The 22,309-nt window shown below is 43.9% G+C and overlaps 1 protein-coding gene across 7 annotated transcripts in view; it reads left to right on the top strand.

The window, feature by feature from the left end:
• Positions 1–22,309, top strand: part of LOC144691007 (neuronal-specific septin-3-like) — a 414,475-nt gene that overhangs the window by 344,196 nt on the left and 47,970 nt on the right. For all 7 annotated transcript variants that reach the window (XM_078558980.1, XM_078558981.1, XM_078558979.1 and 4 more), the window contains 2 exons: positions 18,616–18,697; positions 19,862–19,999. In XM_078558980.1, coding sequence (XP_078415106.1) covers positions 18,616–18,697; positions 19,862–19,999 — 220 coding nt within the window. The remainder of the gene's footprint in view (positions 1–18,615; positions 18,698–19,861; positions 20,000–22,309) is intronic.

The raw sequence follows: 22,309 nt of genomic DNA, 5'->3' as shown, positions 1-22,309 counted from the left end.
TACCCTCCACCCCTGCCCATGGCCTCTCATACCCTCCATACCAATCTATGCCCCTCCACATACCTCATATGGCCCTTTATAGCCAATTTAGTACCAACTCATGTCAACCCCCCTCCATGGCCCTTTATAGCACCAATGCCAACTTAGTGCCAACTAATGCCGATCCTGCACCCCCCACCCAACACCCTTTGCCCTTATATCCTCCATGCCAACTCACCGAGTATCCACCAAAGGCAGACCTCAAAATCCATGTTGAGATTAAGTAAAGTTCTTAAATGCCTATTGATGCATTCACTATTTCAAAAAAAATTCTCATTGATAAAAACCCATTCACTACATTTTAATCCCTTGTAAAAACAAACGTTTGTATTCATAGCCCCACTTCAAAGACTTTATAAGATTGAGCTGTCAATCAAACTAAACTGACAGGCACCCCACTCTGATAATGCTAAGTTGTGAAATCAGTCATGCAGCGCTAATCTTATAATGATAACCCTCAGGCTTATGTCAATTTATGACAAAGTGAAATAGCATGTGCTGATTTTTTTTAACACAGCAGACAGCTTTTTCACATATTTAAATAGCAGGAGATTTAAATGCCCTGACAGCTCCCTTTTACAGTTCTGTTGCTAGCTACCTTAGACAACTCTCTTGACAGCTCACTTGATGGTTCTCTTGACAATTCCAATGAGCTTGACAGTTCCAGTGAGTTAATGCACTTTTTCTGCACATTAATGTCTACTTTTAACAATCCCAAAGGGCACCTTACTTCTCCCAAGGAGTACCTGATCTCTCCCAAAGGTGTCCCAGGACCATATCCAAAAGGGTACCTTACCTCTTCAAAAGGGTACCCTATCTCTCCAAAGAACTCTGGCAGATTTAAACCTTCTCCTACCAGATCTAAGGTGCACAAGTGGGTTTTGGCTATTGCATGAGCTAGAATCAGATCTAACTGAGACAGCTGCACTTTAACATGTGCAGTTGCCTTCCTGAGCCACGAATGTGCAGATGAGAACCACCCTGCAACCCCCCTCCCCTGCGAAAATGCTGGGAGTCAGGTTTGCTAAGATGGAGAGTCTCTCCGTCTGTGTGAAAACTCAGGCCATAGTATACCGCAAGATGACCGCGTAGGAACTTACTGCACAGAAAGGGGCCATTCGGCCCATTCTGCATATACCAGCTGTTTGAAAGATCTATCCTTTAGTCCCAAACCCTCTACTCTCTTCATATAGGCCTACCAATTATTCCTATTTCAGTATATATCAACTTCCCTACTCTGACACAGTTGAATCTGAAAGAAAGACTGAATTTCTATAGCAACTTTCATGACCGCTGGACATCCAAAAGCATTTTACAGCCAACCTTTATTTTGAAATGTAGTCATTGCTGGGATGTGGGAAATGCAGCTGCCAAATTGTGCACAGCAAGCTCCCAAAAACATCACTATGATAATGACCAGATAATCTATTTTTTGTAATGTTGATTACGCGATTAATATTGGCCAAGGCTACAGGGAGAATTTTGCTGCTCTTCTTCGAAATAATAGTTTTGTTTTTCAAAAATATATTTTATTCGCATAATTTATAAAAGAGCATGACTCAAAGTTGACATTCCATAAGGTGCAAACCAAATCAGTGTCTTCCAAAACAGTTTTTTTACTCACTAGATTTACAATTACTGTTAATATTTACAAGATTCATTGCATGTCAAACATGCAGCCCAAAGGGTTCTACCCAGTTTCCAGACCCTCGGTGTACTGAGGCTGAAAGGCATCAAACAGTGGCCTTTCCCCCATTGCGCCTCGGCAGTGGATGCCCCAAGCATTAGCATGTCCCTCAGCACGTAGTTCTGGACCTTAGAATGTGCCCATCTGCAACACTTGGTTGTAGACAACTCTTCGCTCGAGAAGACCAACGAGTTCCAGGCAGACTGAGGAGCAGCTTTCACCAAGTTGATGTCCCTTCAGATGCAGTTGATGTTTATCTCCGTGTGCATCCCTGGGAACAGCCCATAGACCTACTGCTGCTCGGGATGAACCTCGACAAAGACCACATGCATCTCTTTCCAAACCTTCTTTGCAAAGGCACATTCCAGAAGGGGGTGGGCATCAGCCTCTTCCCCACCACAGCCCCTTGAGGGCAGCAAAATAATGCCAAGGAATTATTTATATCCACCTGACAGGGCCATAGTTTAATGTCTCATCCTCTGGCAGTGTGGCACTCCCTAAGTACTGCACTGCAATATCAGCCTAGATTTTGATGCTCAAGTCCTGACTTGAACCCACAACCTTCTGGCTCAGAGGCAAGAGTGCTACCCACTGAGCCGCAGCTGACCCTGAATGTGGATAAGCTGCCATCAGAATCAAACACAACAGTGGCGCGGACGCCCAATGTCATTACTCATTCCGGATGTAGAAAAAATCATAAATTCTTGATCTTAGTCTTGTGACGTCCCACAGTAGACGGCCCAGAATTTCTGCAGGCGTCTAGCGGTTCCTACCATAACTCTGAAAGGAGACTGAAGGAGATAGCCAAGAGCATGAAGCCATTTTCCTAGCCTCCCTAGGGGTTATACCAATCTCCCATCGGAGTTATTGTGGAAGAGCAGAACCCGTGCATTTACCACAGTTGAACGGTGCTGCACGTAGCTTCAGTGCTTTGTGTCAGCGTTCACACATACACCTTAATCGTTGAAATCAAAGATGAGCTTCACGCTTTATGGTCACCGTTCTGACTGGCTTTGTGGTTACGAGTGTGCTTGCACTCACTTGTGGGAGCACATGAGCTTATGAGACACGATTAGTAGCTGTAAGACTGCCTCAGGGTTCATGTCATTCATCACTTGCCCTCGGTGCCGATTGTAAACAGTGTAATCTGAGTGTTTATGCAACCCAGTTTTACAGCTTCTGCTGTGTATACAGATTTTTTCTTGCACATACAGTTCTTTGACAGGAGTGAGCAGCGGTTGAATCCTGTAGGTCCTCAGCGCCTAATGAATGGTTTTGACTGAGTAAATAAGGAGGAACTGTTTGCCTGTGGCGCAAAGGTCGGTAACCAGAGGACACTGGTTTAAGGTGATTGCCAAAAGAATCAGAGGCGACATGAGGAAACATTTTTTTTCACGCTGGAATGCGCTGCCTGAAAGGGCAGTGGAAGTAGAGTCAACAGTAACTTTCAAAAGACAATTGGATACATGCTTGAAAGGGGAAAAAAAATATTGCAGAGCTAAGGGGAAAAAGCGGAGGGGTGGGTTAATCGGACTAATCATCAATTTGAAATCCACCTTTGCTATCTGTTTTTATGTAGAACTGTATTTTTTGCGTTCAGTCTCTGTTCCCTTTCAGCAAGGTTACCTGTTGGCAACAATTGCCAATGTTTTCTTGGTGCACCAATCTCACGGCAACCGTCAAATCTCACCAAAAATAAAAATAAAGCCTCTGTACAAAATAATGTATAAATATATAAAAGGCCTACTCCAACTCCTAATTCATATGTTCGTCGGCATACAGCTGCAGGTCAGTGTTTGCAGGCACCAAACTATTTGTAATTGGTGTTGCAGCAATTGTTTGAATTAAATCTGACCAGTTAAGTTCGCTCCATGTTCAAAATGCCACCAGTTCCAATTCCATTGACGCCTTTAATTCTTATCCGTTTAATTAAACTCAGTGTGCACCCTCGCTTGAGAATTGGAGGCTCTGATCTCAAACCAGTTTTCTTATATTTGTTCATGGGATGTGGGTATCGCTGGCCAGCATTTATTGCCCATCCCCAATTGCCCTTGTTCCGTTGCTGTGGGTCTGGAGTCACGTGTAGGCTAGACCTGGACGTCGGTGAACCAGATGGGTTTTTATGACAATCAGCAACGATTTCATGGTTATTATCAGATTTTTACTGAGTTGAACCCAGGTCCCCAGAGCATTACCCTGGGTCTCTGGAATACTAGCTCAATGACAATACCACTATGCCACCACCTCCTCTTGCTAGTTATAGAAAAACGATATGGAACTCAGTGGTAATGAAAGAAAACTATGCTGTGCTAATACTGACACGTGAATGTGCTGATTGGGAGTGTGAAATTTCCTCTCGGACAGTGGAAGGAAACTCTCTGGGCGGATCAAGCTGTGTTGCTGTCACTGCATCGTCAAATGGCCTGTGACAAAGCATCATGAACAGAAAACTAAGGGTTGCATTGCCCCAGTTGAGTGAATGTTGTTAAATCTCAGCCGTGTTCAGCTTAGCTGAGCTTGGTTATAGCATTAGTCCAGCAAGTTGTGCCATTTCAGAAAGTCATTGGAACTGCACTAATAGCCATTGTGCATGGGATCTTTGCCCAGAATCTGACAGTAAGGTCCAAATGATAAAACAGGAGGCTTTCCTTCAAAGACAAGGAGAAAAATCAATTGGTGAATCAAGCAACACGAGTCTCGTGTAGCAAAAACTGAGTTGCCTGCACAGCTTCTCAGATGCAGGATGACGTTTGCCATCAAACAACTATATAAAGTTACCTCTTACAATGTAAGCTTAGATTTTTTGAATTGTTTAGTGCTCAGTTGGTGCTTTTTAGCAGTTACTATCAAACGGAGAAGTTCAGGCAGCTTTGTTCGTATATCTTCAACTAAATGATCACATAACTATACCGTGAATAGAAATTGAAACTGAAAAAATCACTGGATCCATATTCAGTAGCCGAAGATCCCTGGTAGAGACAGTAAGGGGTGCAGACTTGAGATAAAATTAGGGACAGAGGGCTAAATTTAATCTTCAACTCGCCAAAACTCGAAATGACCACTCTGCTGATCTTCAAATGAAACCTATCAGTGCCCATCTCCAGTTCCCATGGGATTGCACAGTTCACAGTCAGTCAAAGCAAAGGTCGAATTCTAAAGCCAGTTATTTATCCCTACTAGATATCAGTGACTGGGAATATGTGGAACATTTAAACCTATAATATGTAGATCTTTAAATTACTCAATGATTTAAACAAAAACAGTACCTAAGTGTGACACATAATAGCTCTACAGAAACACGAGTTGTATAAATTACTGTGTCAAAACCAAGTGGTTTTTGCTGAATCTTTGACCAAGCCTTTTAATTTATGAAATTGAATAACACCAAGAATTAAGTGGTCAAGATCTGTAATATTTTACATTTAGCGATAAATCGTTGACGAAACATATCCTGCTTTCATAATTTCAGTAAAACAGGAAGCACTGTGTCATGTAATTATGCTCTAAAATGGAAGGCAAACAAATTTCCTTTGTCTAAGAACTTATGAACAGGAGAAGGCCATTCAGCCCCTTGAACCTGTATCACCATTCAGTTAGATCATGGCTGATTTGTATCTCAAATTCATCCACCTGTCTTGGTTGGCATAATCTTTAATATCCCCGCCTAACGAAAATCAATCAATCTCAGCTTCGGAAACTTTCAATGGTCTCCCCAGCCATGATAACATTTTGGGGGCAGAGTATGTCTAGATTCCAGATCCTTTCACAAATGCTAATGTGAAGCCACTCTTCCTCGTGGCAGCGTTTTTGCTGATGTAGGGAGGTATTTACATGAGGTGGGGGGGTGGATGGATGCTGAATATACATTTGAAGACCATTATCAGCAGGGCTGCTGAGTGACAGAGTACCAGCATTATACAAAAAAAAAAGTGCCCTTCTCTCGCACAGGAGGATTTCCAAGCTGCTAAGTGAAATGTGACTAAGCTTATGCATGCTCTGCATGTAGCGGAAAGCTGTGAAACCATAACCAACTTGAGATAAGGCGACCTCTTCGATTATTTTGATTCAGTGGCGCCACTGTGGTCAGTTTTAACAGTGCACAGAATCTGCAGGTAACGAGACAGACAAGTCTTCACAGTGCTGTTGCTCCACTGTCGGAATGAGTTGGCATGTTGTGCAAAGCACTCTGTGTTTAACAACTAGGTGGTGTGTAACCTCGAAACAAAAACCTCCTTTTCAATAATCATCCTTTAAGTGCAGATCATCCTTTAAAAGTGCGCTGTGAAAAATCCTTTAGTCTGGCAAGCGTTGACTTGTGTGGCTGCACAGAATGACAAAAAATAGCCCTCAACCTCCGAAGAGCTTCAGTCGTCCGAGTTATCTGTTGTAAACCAGCTTATTCAGAGTTTTAAAAGCTATTGATCTTTATGGCATGTTGACAGTATTCTGCAATTAACTACAGAAATTTGGGAAACTGAATTGTTATCTTAGTGTCTGAGAACAGAGGAGTGAGAGTAACTGCATAGCTCTTTCAAAGAGCCAGCACAGACACGATGGACTGAATGGCCTCTGTCTGTGCTGTAGGGATTCTGAGTATTATAAAGTATTCGAGAAGACAGGATGCCCTGGGATCTGGCTTCAAACCTCGCCAGGGTGATGGGATCAAAGATGTCACTCTCACCATAAGGGTCGAAAGGGAAATGATCTTTGATGGTGTCAGCTCCGTACTGTCTGGGCTGAGCCTCGAGTACAAACTTCGCCCATCCCGTGACACGAAACTATCAGCTTCATTCAGAGGGCAAATCCATGGCTTGTTTGGAAAATTAAGCATACGGATTGACGCTATAGGCCGAGCTGTCCAGAGGCTGGGGTGAAGAAAACACCGAGGGAAATATTTCACCAACCCGTCAGTAAAAAGCATGTATGCACTAAATGCATTGCAGACTGCAGCTTTTCCCCACAATGTTGGAGCAGAGTAAACCCTTTGTTCCTGTGATGTTTGTGTTTAATGTTTGTGCTTTTTTAATCTTTGGGGGGTTTGACTCTTCCACTTCATGACTAAAAAGTGGAAAATTGTATCCCCCTTGTTTCGTCGGGAGGGCGTGCTCAGGAAAGAAATGCTGCTCAAAAAGGTTTTTGTTTAAGTCAATTAATAGCTGCCATCTAGCTAGTGAAGAGAATAACTCCCTGCTGCAGTGTGTTGGAGCACGAGCAAGAGGCTTCAATGATTTCCATGTGGCGTAGAGAGGTAGGAGTAGAGATCCCTCCCTGTTCAACCAGGAAGACCACCAACCATCTATTCCTCATCTGTCTCAGGGCCCAGCTGGTTTTGATCTCTGCTGTCCAAAACAAATCTCTCCAGATAAGTTCTTTGTTTTTTTTGTGTGTAACACTCCCTCTGTGGGGCCACCAACAGGCCTTCCGACACAGGGAGATCCTCCTCCCGCCCTCAAAACCCCAGAACGGCCCGCCCCACCTTTTACACGAGTGCTATCCGGCGACGGCAGGGCCGCTCGGTTTTCCCGAGGTCGGCGGCCGCCACCTCCTCCTTGTTCCCGCCTGGATCAGTGGGAAGTGGGCCCACCCGTTGAGACTAAGCAAGTCCTGTAGCGTTACAGGCGGCCAGGAAACAAACCGAATTACTGGGGCCAGCATTGCCATGCCACCCGCCTACGGCCAGAATTTGATAGAGAAACGGGAATATTCGGCTGAACTTTATGTTGCGGCCAAATGGGGCTTCTCCCTCATTATACCTGTGGTGGCTTGTGTGCTGAGCAAACAATAACTTTAAATACTGGAAGGCAAAGAGCGACTGCATCAAGAGATCACCCTTGAGCAGCCACTTGGAGGGACTCCCTATAAACAAACATTTTTCAAGTGTCTCTGTTTATTGCTGGTGGACTGCATCAAGTTAATAAGGTAAATGCCGCCACCATAAAGCCTTGTTCGCTGAAAAGCAGACCTGTAACCGTTTTACTGTCAACAGCTTCTCCAGAATACAGTGAAATTAAACATTCTGTACAGCACCGAAGCAGGCTATTCAGCCTAACTGGTCCATGCTGGTGTTAATGTGCCACACAAGCCTCTTCCCCCCCCATCCTATTCCATCTCACCCCATCGTCATAACCTTCTAATTCTACCTCCCTCATGTACTTATCTAGCTTCCCTTTAAGTGCTTCTATATTTACCTTAACCACTCCCTGCGCTAGCACGTTCTCTGGGTAAAGAAGTTTCTCCTGAATTCCATATTGGATTTATTGGTGCCTGTCTTGCATTTATCACCTCTGGGATTTGGAGTCCTCCACAAGTGGACACATGTCTCCGTCTGCCCTACCAGCTCACCTTTTCTGGGGAAAAGGTGGTCAATCTCTCCTGATGGTTACAGCTCGGAAGTTCTGGCATCATCTGTATAAACCCTGTACGTGGCACGGGTTAGATCTGTGGTTTATTATAGCACTTAAACACAAATAATTGATGCATGCGTGTGGAGTATGATGTCACGGTGGGAGTGGGGCTTACACAGTGCGAGGAAGGAATTTGAATCTGCCCCAGCTCCGAGCTGTTAAGATTGAGGATTGGGGAATGCCACACCTGCATTCCATCACTCATTACCACCTACAGCCATGCTGGTGGAAGGACGAGTGACGACGGGTGTGGGGAGGTCTGGATTCTTTCACAGCTTCCCACGCTGGTGCTCTGGCCTTATCTAGCCGATACGCTTCAAGGTGGATGAAATGTCAGTAGTTCTTCCCTCAAGTTGTACCAGATAGCCAAGAATGGTAAGCTCTAATTAATTAAATACAAACTTCAGCCAACAGTCTGACAAACCATCACAAAGTGATGCAGCTGTCTTGCCAGGTCCCGTGACCCAAAAGGCAGGGTGGGTGGGGGTTGGGGGGGGTGGGGGGTGGGGGGATGTTAAATTCTTAAAGGGGCAACTGCATTTTTAGAATTTTCAAGACTGCTTCAGTTTACTATCAGAACTTGTTGCCCAAACTGCTTTGGAATTAGCATTTTGGCTGCTGAGAAATCTTTGCAGCAGCAAATGTGACATTCATGACGGCCTTGGCTTCTGCGTGACCAGAATAAAATATTGAGCCCCATGCCCACTGGCGCTGATGGCAACTATGTGTCATTGGCACCACTGCACTGCTTCAGAGGTAGGAAGTGAAACCATTTCCTGAGGTGGGTCTTAATCCCTCCTGGTTATGGGTCTCGGGGCCTGTTGAACGAGAGTCTTAGTGCCCTCAGTGATACAAATGATACCTCACTTTTATATTATTCTGCTTTTTCTGAAGCAGTACTGCAATATACGCTGCTTATAACCATGCCAAAGTCCCTAAGGCCTTGCCTGGATTATGATGCAAAAACGCACAGACCAGCCTCTTTGATAGAAGCATATCCTGAGTTTCAATCCTGAGTGCATGGTTTTAATTGCACAGTTCATTCAAGCAACTTGTCCTCGTTCCCCATAGAGATTTTATTAATGGTAGAATTAATTTCTTGTGCAAATTTTCAAAGGATGCCAAAATCTGTTTAAGACACTTGCCTCAGTTTTGTAATGTGTGTTCGCATTGCAATGGTGTTGAATCACAATAATTTTGTAACGTATGAAAGTGTTACCGTGTGATTTAACACACCAATTGGATCACCGCCAAAAGACAGTCCTTGACCGTGTCAGGAGATTTACATTTTAACTGCTTGCTGAGTGCAATTGTGACAAGAATGGAACCTCACTCAACATGCTAAGGACCACAGCACGAGCCCATGAATCAGTTGCTGCGTTTCCGTAAAATCAGATCTAGCAGTTCCTTCCTTGGAGTTGCTGCATCTTTTTGCAGTTAAGGTCCGTGTGACATTATGTTGAATCCTTTCACAAGGGCATTGCGATGACTCAGTAGCATAAGGATGACAAGGTTATAGAATACCTTATAGAACCTCATAGAATAGGGTAACCTTCATTCTAGAATAATAGAAAATGGGCACAACTAGATTTACAACCCTGCCGTTTGCAAAATGACAGTTATGTCTCTTTTTTTTAATATTTGTTTATGGGACCTGGGCATCAGTGGCTGGGCCAGCATTTATTGCCCATCCCTAAGTGCCCCTTGGCACTGAATTTGGAGGGCATTTTTAATGCCGTGGGTCTGGAGTCACATGTAGGCCCACAGATACCAGTGAGCCGGATGGGTTCTTATAACAATCAAAAGTGGTTTCATGGTCATAATTAGAATTTTAATTCCAGATTTTTTTTATTGAATTCAAATTCACAATCTGCCATGGAGGGATTTGAACTCAAGCATCTGGGTGTCTGGAGTAATAGTCTGGTGACAATACCACTATGGCACCGCCTCCCCATTGATCATAGTTGGTTGAGTAACCTTTCTATCTAGGCTTCTTACAGCATCTGACTTCTATTAGACAGCCACCGGATTATGTTTATACATTTATTTTGCAGATCTTATGTAGAGTAGCCCTCTTGCCTCTGACTCAGAAGTTTCAAGCAGATGTAAAAGATCCCGTGGCACTGGGATCCAGTGCAGGGGACTCTTCACTGGAATTTTGGCCAGGAAAACAGATGCTCTAGTCATTATCTCATTGCTGTTTGTGGGACCTTGCTGTGCACAAATTGGTGACTGGATCTCTTGCACTACAACAGTGACTACATTGATTTGTGTTTGGTGGTGTTGAATTCACATTACTTTAACAGATTGTCGTTAGGATTTAATGGTTAATTAAAACTGCCTCTAGAAAACCAGTTGTATGTGAAAACGAACCCATGATCCCCATCCATCGTACAGACCCAGATTGCATTTATACAGAAATTACTCTGAACTGAATGTCAAATTTCTACCTTGATCTTACCAACGGGAATCTACACTAAAAATGGAGGGTAAAAACTGAAATAAAACAAGTATGCAAATGCACTGTCAGCTATAGAGATAATAGTGGGTGGGCTGACATTGAGTTTGGACAACATATGTGTTTTACTCACCAGCACTGACTAATATTTACCACCGATATGAATGGCGCCATTACAAACAAATCCCAAAACCACCTTGTGAATCCTCACTATCTCCTTTACAACAACAAGCGATTGGGTATATGTCCCAATTAATTGCTTGGTAGGCTTTCCTTTTCAAAATGTTTCCAATTCCAGTTGTGTCCTGCCACATTATCTGTGAAACTTGCCACCTGTCTCACCTCTTCCAAGCCAAGGGATAAGTAATGCTGCATTGTGTCGTCAGTGGAGCAGCACCTGTTTCACAGAGCATTGCACCCTGGAGTAGTAGGATATAGATAAAACATGGAACTTCCCCACATGTACTTAGAACATCAATTGAAGCGATAGTGGGATAAGATGGAAAGGAATGTTAACTTATGTTGTTCTTAGGAACCTACTATTAAGTAACTGAGTGTGGCTTAGGTGGAGCAGATTGTCCATCTTACCCAATGAAAGATGCCAATAACAATAACAATTAAAAAGGACTTTGAGAAATGGTTGGGGTGAGGGTACAGCCTACATCTAAACAATGTACAGGATAGCTATTTTACCTCAGGAGTGAAGCTTCACCATGCAAACTTCTGATTCACAGACTGAAACCCATAATCTAGTCTGACATTCCCTTACAGTATTGAAGGGGGGCCACACTGTTGGTGGCACCTTGAGGAGATGTTAAGCCAATGGCCTATCTGGCCATAGGTGTAAAAGATCCCTGTCAAAAAAGAGCAGGAATATCCTCCCCGTATTCTCAGCCAACATTTATTCCTCAACCAACATTGCTCAAAACAGATTATCTGGTTGTTTATCTCATCACTGTTTTTGGGAGCTTTCTGCCTATCATGTTTCCTACATTGTAACAGTGACTACACTTCAATAGTGGCTGTCCAAACAGGAAAGTGCTATATAAACACAAGTTCTTTCTTCCCATGTATAGTGATGAGGTGCATTTACAGATCGCAATGTAATTTCAAAGCAATTCTAATTTTGACCTCAGAATCACCATCTTGATTCTTCAAAACAAAATGTAATTAATGCAGGTAAAGTTGGCTTGCATCACTGTAAAACAAGGATTAGATCATCCCTGATAACTTGTGCAAGCAACAAATGTTAAACATGAAAATATTTCACTTCTGAAAATATACCTTGACATTAGTATTTGTTCTGCTCCAAGTTGACTCATTTGATTCACTGGCAGACTAATCTAAAGCACTCCGTCAAATATAATGACAAGTAGATGAGTGGTATATTTGAAAGGAGTAGGAGTAAGGGTAAATTAAAAGCAAGAGTTAAGATATGCCTGGGGAGCTCGGTCCCATGATTTGCGCATCCTGCGCTACGTGGGAAATCCTAGACACTCCCGGTGGCCTGGATGACCATGTGTGCAGGAGGTGCTTCTGACTGGAGCAGCTCAAGCTCTGGGTTTTGGAGCTTGAGCGGCTGTTGGAGGCACTACAGTAAATTCACGAGACTGAGAGGCTCATGAATAGCACATTTCAGGACGTGGTGACCCCGCAGCTTAAGGGAGTGCAAGCAGAGAGGGAATGGGTGACCGCCAGACAGAAGAAGGGGATCAGGCAGGTAGTGAGGAATTCCCCAAGTGCATCTCGCTTACAAACCGTTTTTCAGCCTTGGAAAACAGTGAGAGTGACGGTTCCTCTGTGGAGGCCAACCAGAGCCAAGGCCATGGCACTGTGGGTGATCCAGCTGCCTGGGGGGAGAGGAAGAAGTGTGGAAGGGCAATAGTGGTAGGGGATTTGTTAATGAGGGGGAGGAGACAGGCGCTTCTGTAGCTGTAGAAGTGACTCCAGAATGGTATGTTGCCTCCTGGGTGCCAGGGTCAAGGAACAGCTGCAGGGCATTCTGAAGGGGAAGGGTGAACAGCCAAAGGTCATGGCCCATATTGGGACCAATGACATAGGAAGAAAGAGAAAATGAGGTTCTGCAAGCAGACTTTAGGGAATTAGGTGGGAAATTGAAAAGCAGGACTTCAAAGGTAGTAATCTCTAGATTACTTCCAGCGCCACACAGTAGTGAGTATAGGAACAGAAGGCTAGAGCAGATGCATGCATGGCTGGAGAGATGGTGCAGGAGGGAGGGCTTTAGATTCCTGGGGCATTGGGACTGTCTCTGGGGAGATAGGACCTGTACAAGTTGGACGGGTTGCATCTGAACAGGAACAGGATCAACATCCTCGCGGGGAGGTTTGCTAATGCTATTGGGGTGGGTTTAAACTAAATTGTCAGGGGGATGGGATCCTGAAAAGTGGTTCAGAGGGGAGAGAAGCTGGGATTGAATTAGAAGTTAAAACGCTAGTAAGTGAGTCTGGAAGGCAGAGGAAACGGAGGCTAGATAAGAAAGAAGTGAGCTTAGTAAGGCTAAATGGAATATATTTTAATGCAGGGAGCCTGAGGAATAAGACAGATGAGCTGAGGGCACAGAAAGGCTTGTGGGAGTGTGATAGCATAGCTCTAACTGAGACTTGGCTAAAAGAAGTGCAGGATTGGCAGCTCAACATTCCTGGTATTCAGAGGAGATAGCGAGGGCGAGAGAAGTTGGGGGGGGGTCGCAATATTGATTAAGGAATCAATTATAGCAGTGAGGAGGGATGATATCTCAGAAAGATCATCAAATGAGGCCATATGGGTAGAAGTAAAAAACACAAAAAAGGCAAATACGCTGTTGGGTGTGTACTATAGGACCCCAAACAGTCAGGGAGAGTTAGAGGATCAAGTATGTAATCAAATTTCAAAGAAATGTAAGAATAATAAGGCAGTAATTGTAGGGGATTTTAACTACCCAAATATTAACTGGGATAGTTTTAGTGTGCAAGGTAGAGAGAGCAAAATTCTTAGGATGCATTCAGGAGAACTTTTTTAGCCAGCACATAGAAAGCCCAACAAGGGAGGGAGCAGTTCAGGACCTAATATTTGGAAATGAGCCTGGCTGGTGGAACGCATATCAATAGGGGAGCATTTAGGAGAGAGTGACCATAACTCAGTTAGATTTAGGGTAGTTATAGAAAAGGATAAGGCTGGGCTGGAAATATAAATTCTAAACTGGAGAAAGGCTAATTTTACTAAGGGGAGATACGATTTGGCCTGGGAGCAATTACTTGCAGACAGAGAAGCAGGAGGCATTCAGGGAGGAAATAGAGAGGGTACAGGGCAAATATATTCCCATAAAGACAAAGGGGGAGGGGACCAAGTCTGGAGAACCCTGCATGTCAAGGGACATAAAGGTTAGGATTAAGAAAAAAAGAGAAGCTTATGGCAGATACCGAGGGCTCAATACGGCAGAGTTCTTGGAGGAGTATGAAAAGTGCAGGGGGGATCTTAAAAAGGAAATTTGGAAAGCTAAGAGAGTGCATGAGAAAGCATTGGCGGGTAGAATAAAGGAAAACCCAAAGGGGTTCTTTAAATATATAAAGAGCAAAAGAATAACTAGGGAAAGAGTAAGAATTAGGGACCATAGAGGTAATCTGTGTGTGGACCCGGAAGACGTGGGTACAGTCCTCAATTAGTACTTTGCGTCAGTCTTCACAGTGGAAAAGGACGATGCAGGTATTGACATCAGGGCGGAAGTCTGTGAAATATTAGAGGAAATTAACATAGAGTGCGAGGAGGTACTGGCGGGTTTAGCGGCCTTAAAAGTGGATAAATCCACAGGCCCGGATGAGATGTATCCCAAGCTGTTGAGGGAGGCAAGGGAAGAGATATCAGGGGCCCTGGCAGTAATTTTCAAATCCTCTTTGGCCACAGGTGAGGTGCCAGAGGACTGAAGGACTGCTAACATTGTCCCATTATTCAAAAAGGGAGGAAGGGAAAGACCCGGAAATTACAGGCCAGTCAGTCTAACCTTGGTGGTGGGGAAGTCATTAGAAAGAATTCCGAGGTACAGAATATATCTGCACTTGGAGAGACACGGATTAATCAGTGATAGTCAGCATGAATTTGTTAAGAGAATTTTTTGAGGAGGTAACCAAGTTGTTGATGAGGGTAATGCATTTGATGTGGTCTACATGGACTTTAGCAAGGCTTTTGATAAGGTTAATTATGGCAGACGGGTCAAGAAAGTAAGAGCCCATGGGATCCAAGGCAAAGTGGCACGTTGGATCCAAAATTGGCTTAGAGGCAGGAAGCAGTGGGTGATGGTAGAGGGATGTCTCTGTGACTGGAAGTCTGTTTCCAGTGGGGTTCCACAGGGCTCAGTGCTGGGGCCCTTGCTATTTGTGGTGTATATAAATGATTTGGACTTAAATGTAGAGGGTATGATCAAGAAGCTCGCGGATGACACGAAAATTGTTAGGATGGTAAATAGGAGGAAATCCATAAATGCGGGAGGACATCAATGACTGGTCAGGTGGGCAGAGCAGTGGCAAATGGAAATCAACCCAGAAAAGTGTGAGGTAATGCACTTGGGGAGGGCTAACAAGGCAAGGGATTACACTATGAATGGTAGGACCCTGGAAAGTACTGAAGATCAGAGGGACCTTGATGTGCATGTCCACAGATCCCTGACGGTAGCAGATAGATAAGGTGGTTAAGAAGGCATATGGGATACTTGCCTTCATTTGCCGAGGCATAGAATACAAGAGCAGGGAGGTTATGCTGGAACTGTATAAAACGCTGGGGAGTCCATAACTGGAGTATTGCGTGCAGTTCTGGTCGCCACATTATAGGAAGGGTCTGATTGCACTGGAGAGGGTGCAGAGGAGATTTATCAGGATGCTGCCTGGGCTGGAGGGTCTGAGCTATGAGAAAAGATTGGATGGGCTGGGGCTGTTTTCCTTAGAGCAGCGAAGGTTGAGAGAGGACCTGATAGAGGTATATAAGAGTGTGAGGGGCATAGATAGGGTGGATAGGATTTTTCCATTAGTAGAGGGGTCAATAACCAGGGGGCATCGATTTAAGGTAAGAGGTAGAAGGCTAAGAGGGGAATTTTTTCATCCAGAGGGTGGTGGGAGACTGGAACTCATTTTCAAAAGGGTGGCTGAGTCAGAAACTCTCGTAACATTTAAGAAGTATTTAGATATTCACTTGCGTAGCCATAGCCTCCAGGGCTATGAGTCAAGCACTGGAAAATAGGATTAGTGTAGTCAGATCTTTGTTGACCAGCGTGGACACGATGGGCTGAATGGCCTCCTTCTGTGCTGTAAACCTCTATGAAAGAATATATATTATCTATGTACATATTGATAAATATTCTGGAGAAGGTTTATGATCTCCACCCTCAACAAAACTGAGGCCAGAATTAAACTGAGTTTTTCTTTCTTGCGGACTCAAAACGTTAACTGTCTTCCTCTCCGCAGATGCTGTCAGACCTGCTGAGTTTTTCCAGCTATTTTTGTTTTTGTTTCAGATTTCCAGCATCCGCAGTATTTTGCTTTTTTCTTTCTTGCCATGGTTACCTGTCTGCACTCACTGCATTCAGATTAACAGGCAGCTTTAGTTCAAAGGGTACTTGTGAAATTCAAATGAAAACCCGTGATAAAGATATTTAATCTTCGACACCAATGGTTGTTTGATTGTTCACTGGTAGGGTGAATAATTAGAAATCCCGGTAGTAGATTTGGTCTTAATTAAGAGCTGAAATTGATCCGTTTTTGTCTGTGACGAGCAGTTGAACTCAGGAGGTAAGAACTTGAACAGGTACATCAGATCAGGACAGGTAAAGGTAAATTGACCAGAAACTGAACTAAACTGGATTAGCCACATAAATACTGTGGCTACAAGAGCAGGTCAGAGGCTGGGAATCCTGCAGCGAATAACTCACCTCCTGACTCCCCAAAGCCTGTGCACCATCTACAAGGCACAAGTAAGGAATGTGATGGAATACTCTCCAATTGCCTGGATGAGTGCAGCTCCAACAAGACTCAAGAAACTTGACACCGTCCAGGACAAAGCAGCCCCATCCACAAACATTCACCCCCTCCACCACCCATGCACAGTAGCAGCAGCATGTCCAATCTACAAGATGCACTGCAGGAACCCACCAAGACAGCACCTTCCAACCCCATGACCACTAGCATCTAGAAGGACAAGGGCATCAGACACATGGGAACACCACGACCTGGAAGTTCCCCTTCAAGTCACTTACCATCCTGACTTGGAAATATATTGCCATTCCTTCACTGCCACTGGGCCAAAATCCTGGAACTCTCTCCCTAACAGCACTGTGGGTGTACCTACAACACATGGACTGCAGCAGTTCAAGAAGGAAGCTCATCACCACCTTCTCAAGGGTAATTAGGGATGGGCAATAAATGCTGGCCCAGCCAGTGAAGCCCACATTCCACGAATGAATTTTAAAAAACGCTTGAGCCTAAAACACACTCAACACGCAATGCGCAAAACTATTATTTTCATATCCCGAATTAATCATAGATGCTTTTCAGACTTCTACATTGTTGAGCCACTGTACATTAGCAAGCAGAGGGGTGATGAGTGAAGGGGATTTGGTGCAAGTTAGGCCAGAGTCAGCAGAGTTTTGGGTCAGCTTAAGTTTATGGAAGGTGGACGGTGAGAGGCCGGCGAGGAGTGCGTTAGATTAGTCAAGTCCGGAGATAACAAAGGGTAAGCGAGGCCCACTCTTTAACAATTAGTTACCATTGTAATGCTAATTTATTGTATGATCTTACTGGACCAGACCTCCTTGTAGATGCTTTGCTTAAAGTTTGAAGAAGAGTTTGATTTTGTCAGGAAACGATTTTCATGCATTCTTCTATCTTTCTGCATTGACTTGACAGCTTGCTGTCAACTTAAGCCTTTTAATGTATTAACTAATTCTAGGAATGGAACTATTAAGAAAATAACTGGGGTGGGGATGTGTGGGAGGTTGGATGATGAGCATTAGACACTGAGCTATTTATTCAGAGAACTGAGCTGGAATCGAACCCTGACCGATAAAGCAACCCTGACTGATGGGATAATTCTCCTAATTGTTGTCTCTAATGGTTCTTACATGAAATGAGTTTTTAATGAGTGTAGCCCCTTAGCATCTAAATGAGTAATAAATTGATAGCCCCATTTAGTGAAGCCACAGATTAGTTACAGAAAACTGTTACTGTGATGTGGCAATGGTTGCTCGTCTGTGGATGGGATTGAAGCATGTTATGACAGAGCAGAACAAGGTTTAGCCTGTATTGAAGCCTGATATGCCAGATTTAGGAAGGCTGACACAGGCTGGTTGAAGAGAGAAAAGTGTTCTGTTCCTCAGCATCTAACATCCCTCACATAAGTAACCACATGTGTTTTTAAAGATATCATTATGAAGAAATATGACATTCCACAATTTAAAAATTAGCTCTTCAGGGCCATTGAGCATGTTTCGCGGTTATTATCAAGTTAGTACACTGTTTAAAATCCAGTTGCACTTCATTCAACAAGGCGTAACGATTTTTAAGCCTTTTGACAGTGTAAGAGAGTGAAGGTTAAATCACAGTGGCAATGGAGGTTGCAGTTTGTAGGAACCTCTACACTGCACCCTATGGAGGAGCGAAGATTCGCCAACAAACATCTGGCTTTCCGCATTTAACTGTACATATGTGGACTCCGGAGGTTGCTGTCAGTTTCAATGGGGTAATGACAACGAACGCTGACAGTTTCACTGTCATCACCACAGCAAAACCTCTACCAATGATTTTGTTTCTTTAAAAAATCCCTGTAAGTTTATTATTTCCACTTAACTACTAATTTTACAACCAAGAAGCAAGAATGATGGGGATATGCATTATCATATTTAATCTATATGCGATATGTTTGAGCTGGGTAGAAAGAGACCATGAAACACTGGATTTGTTCATTATGCATGTTATGCTATTTCTGTTCTCTGTATATTCCACCTCCTTGATCTTCCTGATGTGATTTTTAAAAAATTTTTCTTCTAGTTATTGAAGAAAAAGGAGTAAAAATGAATCTGACGGTTATTGACACACCGGGATTTGGTGATCAAATAAACAATGAAAACTGGTATGTGAATTGTTTCTGTCGTGACCTAGATTCTCTGTTGGATTTGCCTGTTTAAAAACAAAATTGGAAGTGGTTACCAATGATTTACCAATAATCCAACAATTTACACCACCTAAATCGAGATTCACATAAGGATTGACTGCTCGTAAAAGACTACAAGCAGGTTCTTCCCCCACCCTCCAACCAAGAAAGGGCATTGCTCAATGTGGAGGGGCAAACTATGAGGCCAACAATTGCTCTGCCTTACCCAATGGACTTTCTTGGGACCCCCTTTTAAGTGGGATATGAGTAAAGCATTTCGATAAAGTCTTGTGAATTCCAATATTTTAAGTGATGAAAAGTGTTGTACTTTTGTTGACTACCAGTTCTGTTGCAAAATAATCTCTCTGACTCTTCTGAAGTACCGGCTGACTGTGTTGAAGGTCGCCTTTAGGGTAATATCAGTGTTTTTAGAAAAAGCTGCGCCTTGGCGCACAGGATGTGGCAAACTGGACTCGCAAGGTTGATACCAAAGCGGTATTGAGGTTAGGACAAGCCATTTTAAATGCCTGACATCTGCAAAACTATTAATATAATCAGATTACAATTTGCAGCACAAAACCCCAATGCAACTGTAGTTTGTGATGTCAAACATTTGAGCATCTGTCTGCGAGTTAAGCATCAGGAACAGTGTAGCAGCGTAGCACTGAGCAACTGCTTACCTACATTAATGAGATTAACAGGTACTGCTTTTCTGACAAAGTCCTGCCTGCACCAACAGGAAAAGCCAGCGGGGGGGTTTGGGAGGTACAATTTGTGAATTAATGTTTCTAGATACCTTGGTGCTTTGATGCTTTGATTTCAATCTCCTGTAAGTAATTTCCAGCCAAATGGTGAGGGGTTTTAGCTGGCGTGGATGTCACCTTTCCAGACTAGGTCCCCAGGAAACTCTTTTCGAGTTACCAACAGTCACAGATTGCAACTTCTTTCGAGTACAATCACAGTTCTTGGTTTCCCAGGAGTGGGACATGAACCCACAACCCTCTGATTCAAGCGCGAGGGTGCTATGAACTGAGCCACAGCTGACACCTCCTAGGTCCCCAGGAATGCGAAACAGCGACTATTGTGACTGAACCTTGATTAGTTTATAATCAAATAATTATATCAAATGATCCTGTGTTGCAGCTGGGAACCAATTGTGAAATACATTAATGAGCAGTATGAGAAGTACCTGAGGGAAGAGATTAACATCAACCGGAAAAAGCGGATTCCCGATACTAGAGTTCACTGTTGTGTCTACTTTGTGCCTCCCACAGGACACTGGTATGTACAATATACGATACTCTCTTAATAACTCTCCTTAACCTTCTGAATGGATTATTAATTTGATGTCACATAATGATTTTAAAGCCATGCGTTATTTTTCTTTTGAGGCTTTTCATTGGATGTTAAGGGTGTGTCTAGCATGCATTTCCTGTCACATTTCAAATGTTCTACTCTTCAGTCAAGACTTCAAAAAAAAATAGCATAATGAAACAAAAGCATTCATTTGGAATGTACAAAACTCCCCAGGCAATTGAAGTAACTTAATTGGCACAGGAGTCGGGAGGCCTAACCCCCCCCCTGCCTGACCTCACCAATCAACATTCTGACCTGCACCCAGTGTTTACTTAACACTGTTAGACATTGGGGCAGTCTAGGCTGAGTTGGTAACTCTGTAGCTTTTGAGTCAGATGATTGTGGTTCACATCACAGTCTAGAAATTTGAGCATACAATCTAGTCCAGTAGCCCTCAACCTTCTTGTTTCTGAGGCCTCCCCTCCTGTGTTATAAAAAATTCACAGCACCCTGCCAACACCCCCCCCCACCCCAATAAGCGCTTTTTTTGCACAAAAATTTAGTATATAATGAAGCGTATATGTTTATGGTTATTGTTTTACTTATGACTTGACTGTGATCCTCCGGTCTTGACCCTCTTGGGCTGAGATTCTCCCTTTTCTCTGCACTCCGAAAGATGACCAGAAACATCTCACATAATTATTCTTCCAGTTTGCAAATTATTGGTACCCTGAGCAAACAGGTTTTAAAAATGTGTGTACTCTGTAAATATGTAACTGGATAAAATTCAAATTCCCAGTGTTAGCAGACAGTAAATCAATTGGGGATTGGGGGGGTGGGGCGGGGGGCTGGTTGTGGTGAGTGAGTGCTTTGCTGTAACTAAAGAGAAATCGGAAGGACGAGGAAAACATGGGGCAGAATTTTTCGCTCGGCAGGCTGGCGCAGCCCCACCCGCTCAAGCGTGAAATGGCATCTGATGACGTCAGGTGAGTGTCCCGACGTCAGCGCGCACTCGCGCAATATTTCGGGTCGGCGGGCGCACAGAAGAGTCCGCAGCACGGCCGCCAACAATTAAGAGGCCCGTTAAGGCAATTAACATGTTAATCAACTGTGATTTTTTTTTTGCTGTTCCAGTTGGCGGCCAGGCGGCCTTTGCCTTTTTTGAGGACCCCTCAACCCAAGGGTGGGATGAGGTTTCCGATATTAATTTAAAAAGAGATAAAAAATGTTTGGATGGAATTTACATCAGCCACAGGTTCAGGTGACCAATTCCGATGTGTGGACATTTTTTTTTGAAATTTGAAAATCTTTTATTCATCATGTGGCTTTTGAATTCTTCAGCTCCCTGAGGCAGCTCTCTGCCTTCGGGAATCTTTCTGTGAGCGTTCCCGTGCGCCCGCGCTGACTTCAGCGCTCGCCCTCCCCCACCCCGGCAGCGCCGAGCGTTTCAGCGCACCTTTCACGCTGGCACGCCCGTCAGGGGCCTATCGCGGGAGGTGGCCCGTTTCCTGGGCTCCCCCCGGGGCCCACTGACTGCACCCACACGCCGAACTCAAAATCCTGCCCACGGACACACCAAGAATTTTGCCAGCTTATTTGACGCACAATAGGTTGGAAACCCCTGATCCAGACTCTGAGTGTGCAGTGCAGCGCTGAGGGAGTTCTGCTCCGTCTTTCAGATGAGACCTTTAAACCAAGACTCTGTCTGTCCTCTCAGGCGGACATGAAAGATCCCAGGGCACTGTTTCGAAGAGGAGCTGGGGATTTCTCCCTGGTGCCCTGGCCGATATTTATACCTCAACTGATATCACTGACAAAAGCCAATTATTTGGTCATTGTTTATTTTATTGTTGTTTTATTGCATTGAAGATGTTATATAAATGCAAGTTGTCGCTTTTGTCATCATCTCGTTGCTGTTTGTGGGAGGTTGTTGTGCATAAATTTGCTGCTGCGTTTCTGATATTACAACAGTGATCACACTTCAACTGTACTTCACTGGCTATAAAGCACCTTGGGACATCCTGGGGTTCTAAGGGGACACAGCTTCTCCTTAGCAGCAGAATCATAACTTGTGTATTAAACAACGTAATGTTCCTTTTAAAACAGCATTTATACACGTAAATGGTAACAGTTGAAAAGGAGTAGGCAAAGCAGAGAAATTCTTTAGGAGTTGGAAGGCTAGTTGATAAAGATGTTGAAGAAAAACATATAGGGCAGAATCCCACCCCCCCCACCCATTGGGAGGGAAGTTTAAGAGCGGGCGTGCTGCCATTTTAAGTGGGCGGACCAATTAAG

The sequence above is a fragment of the Cetorhinus maximus genome, chromosome 15, assembly GCF_964194155.1.
Source record: "Cetorhinus maximus chromosome 15, sCetMax3.hap1.1, whole genome shotgun sequence".
Lineage (NCBI taxonomy): Eukaryota > Metazoa > Chordata > Chondrichthyes > Lamniformes > Cetorhinidae > Cetorhinus > Cetorhinus maximus.
This window is presented reverse-complemented; position numbering and strand designations above follow the sequence as displayed.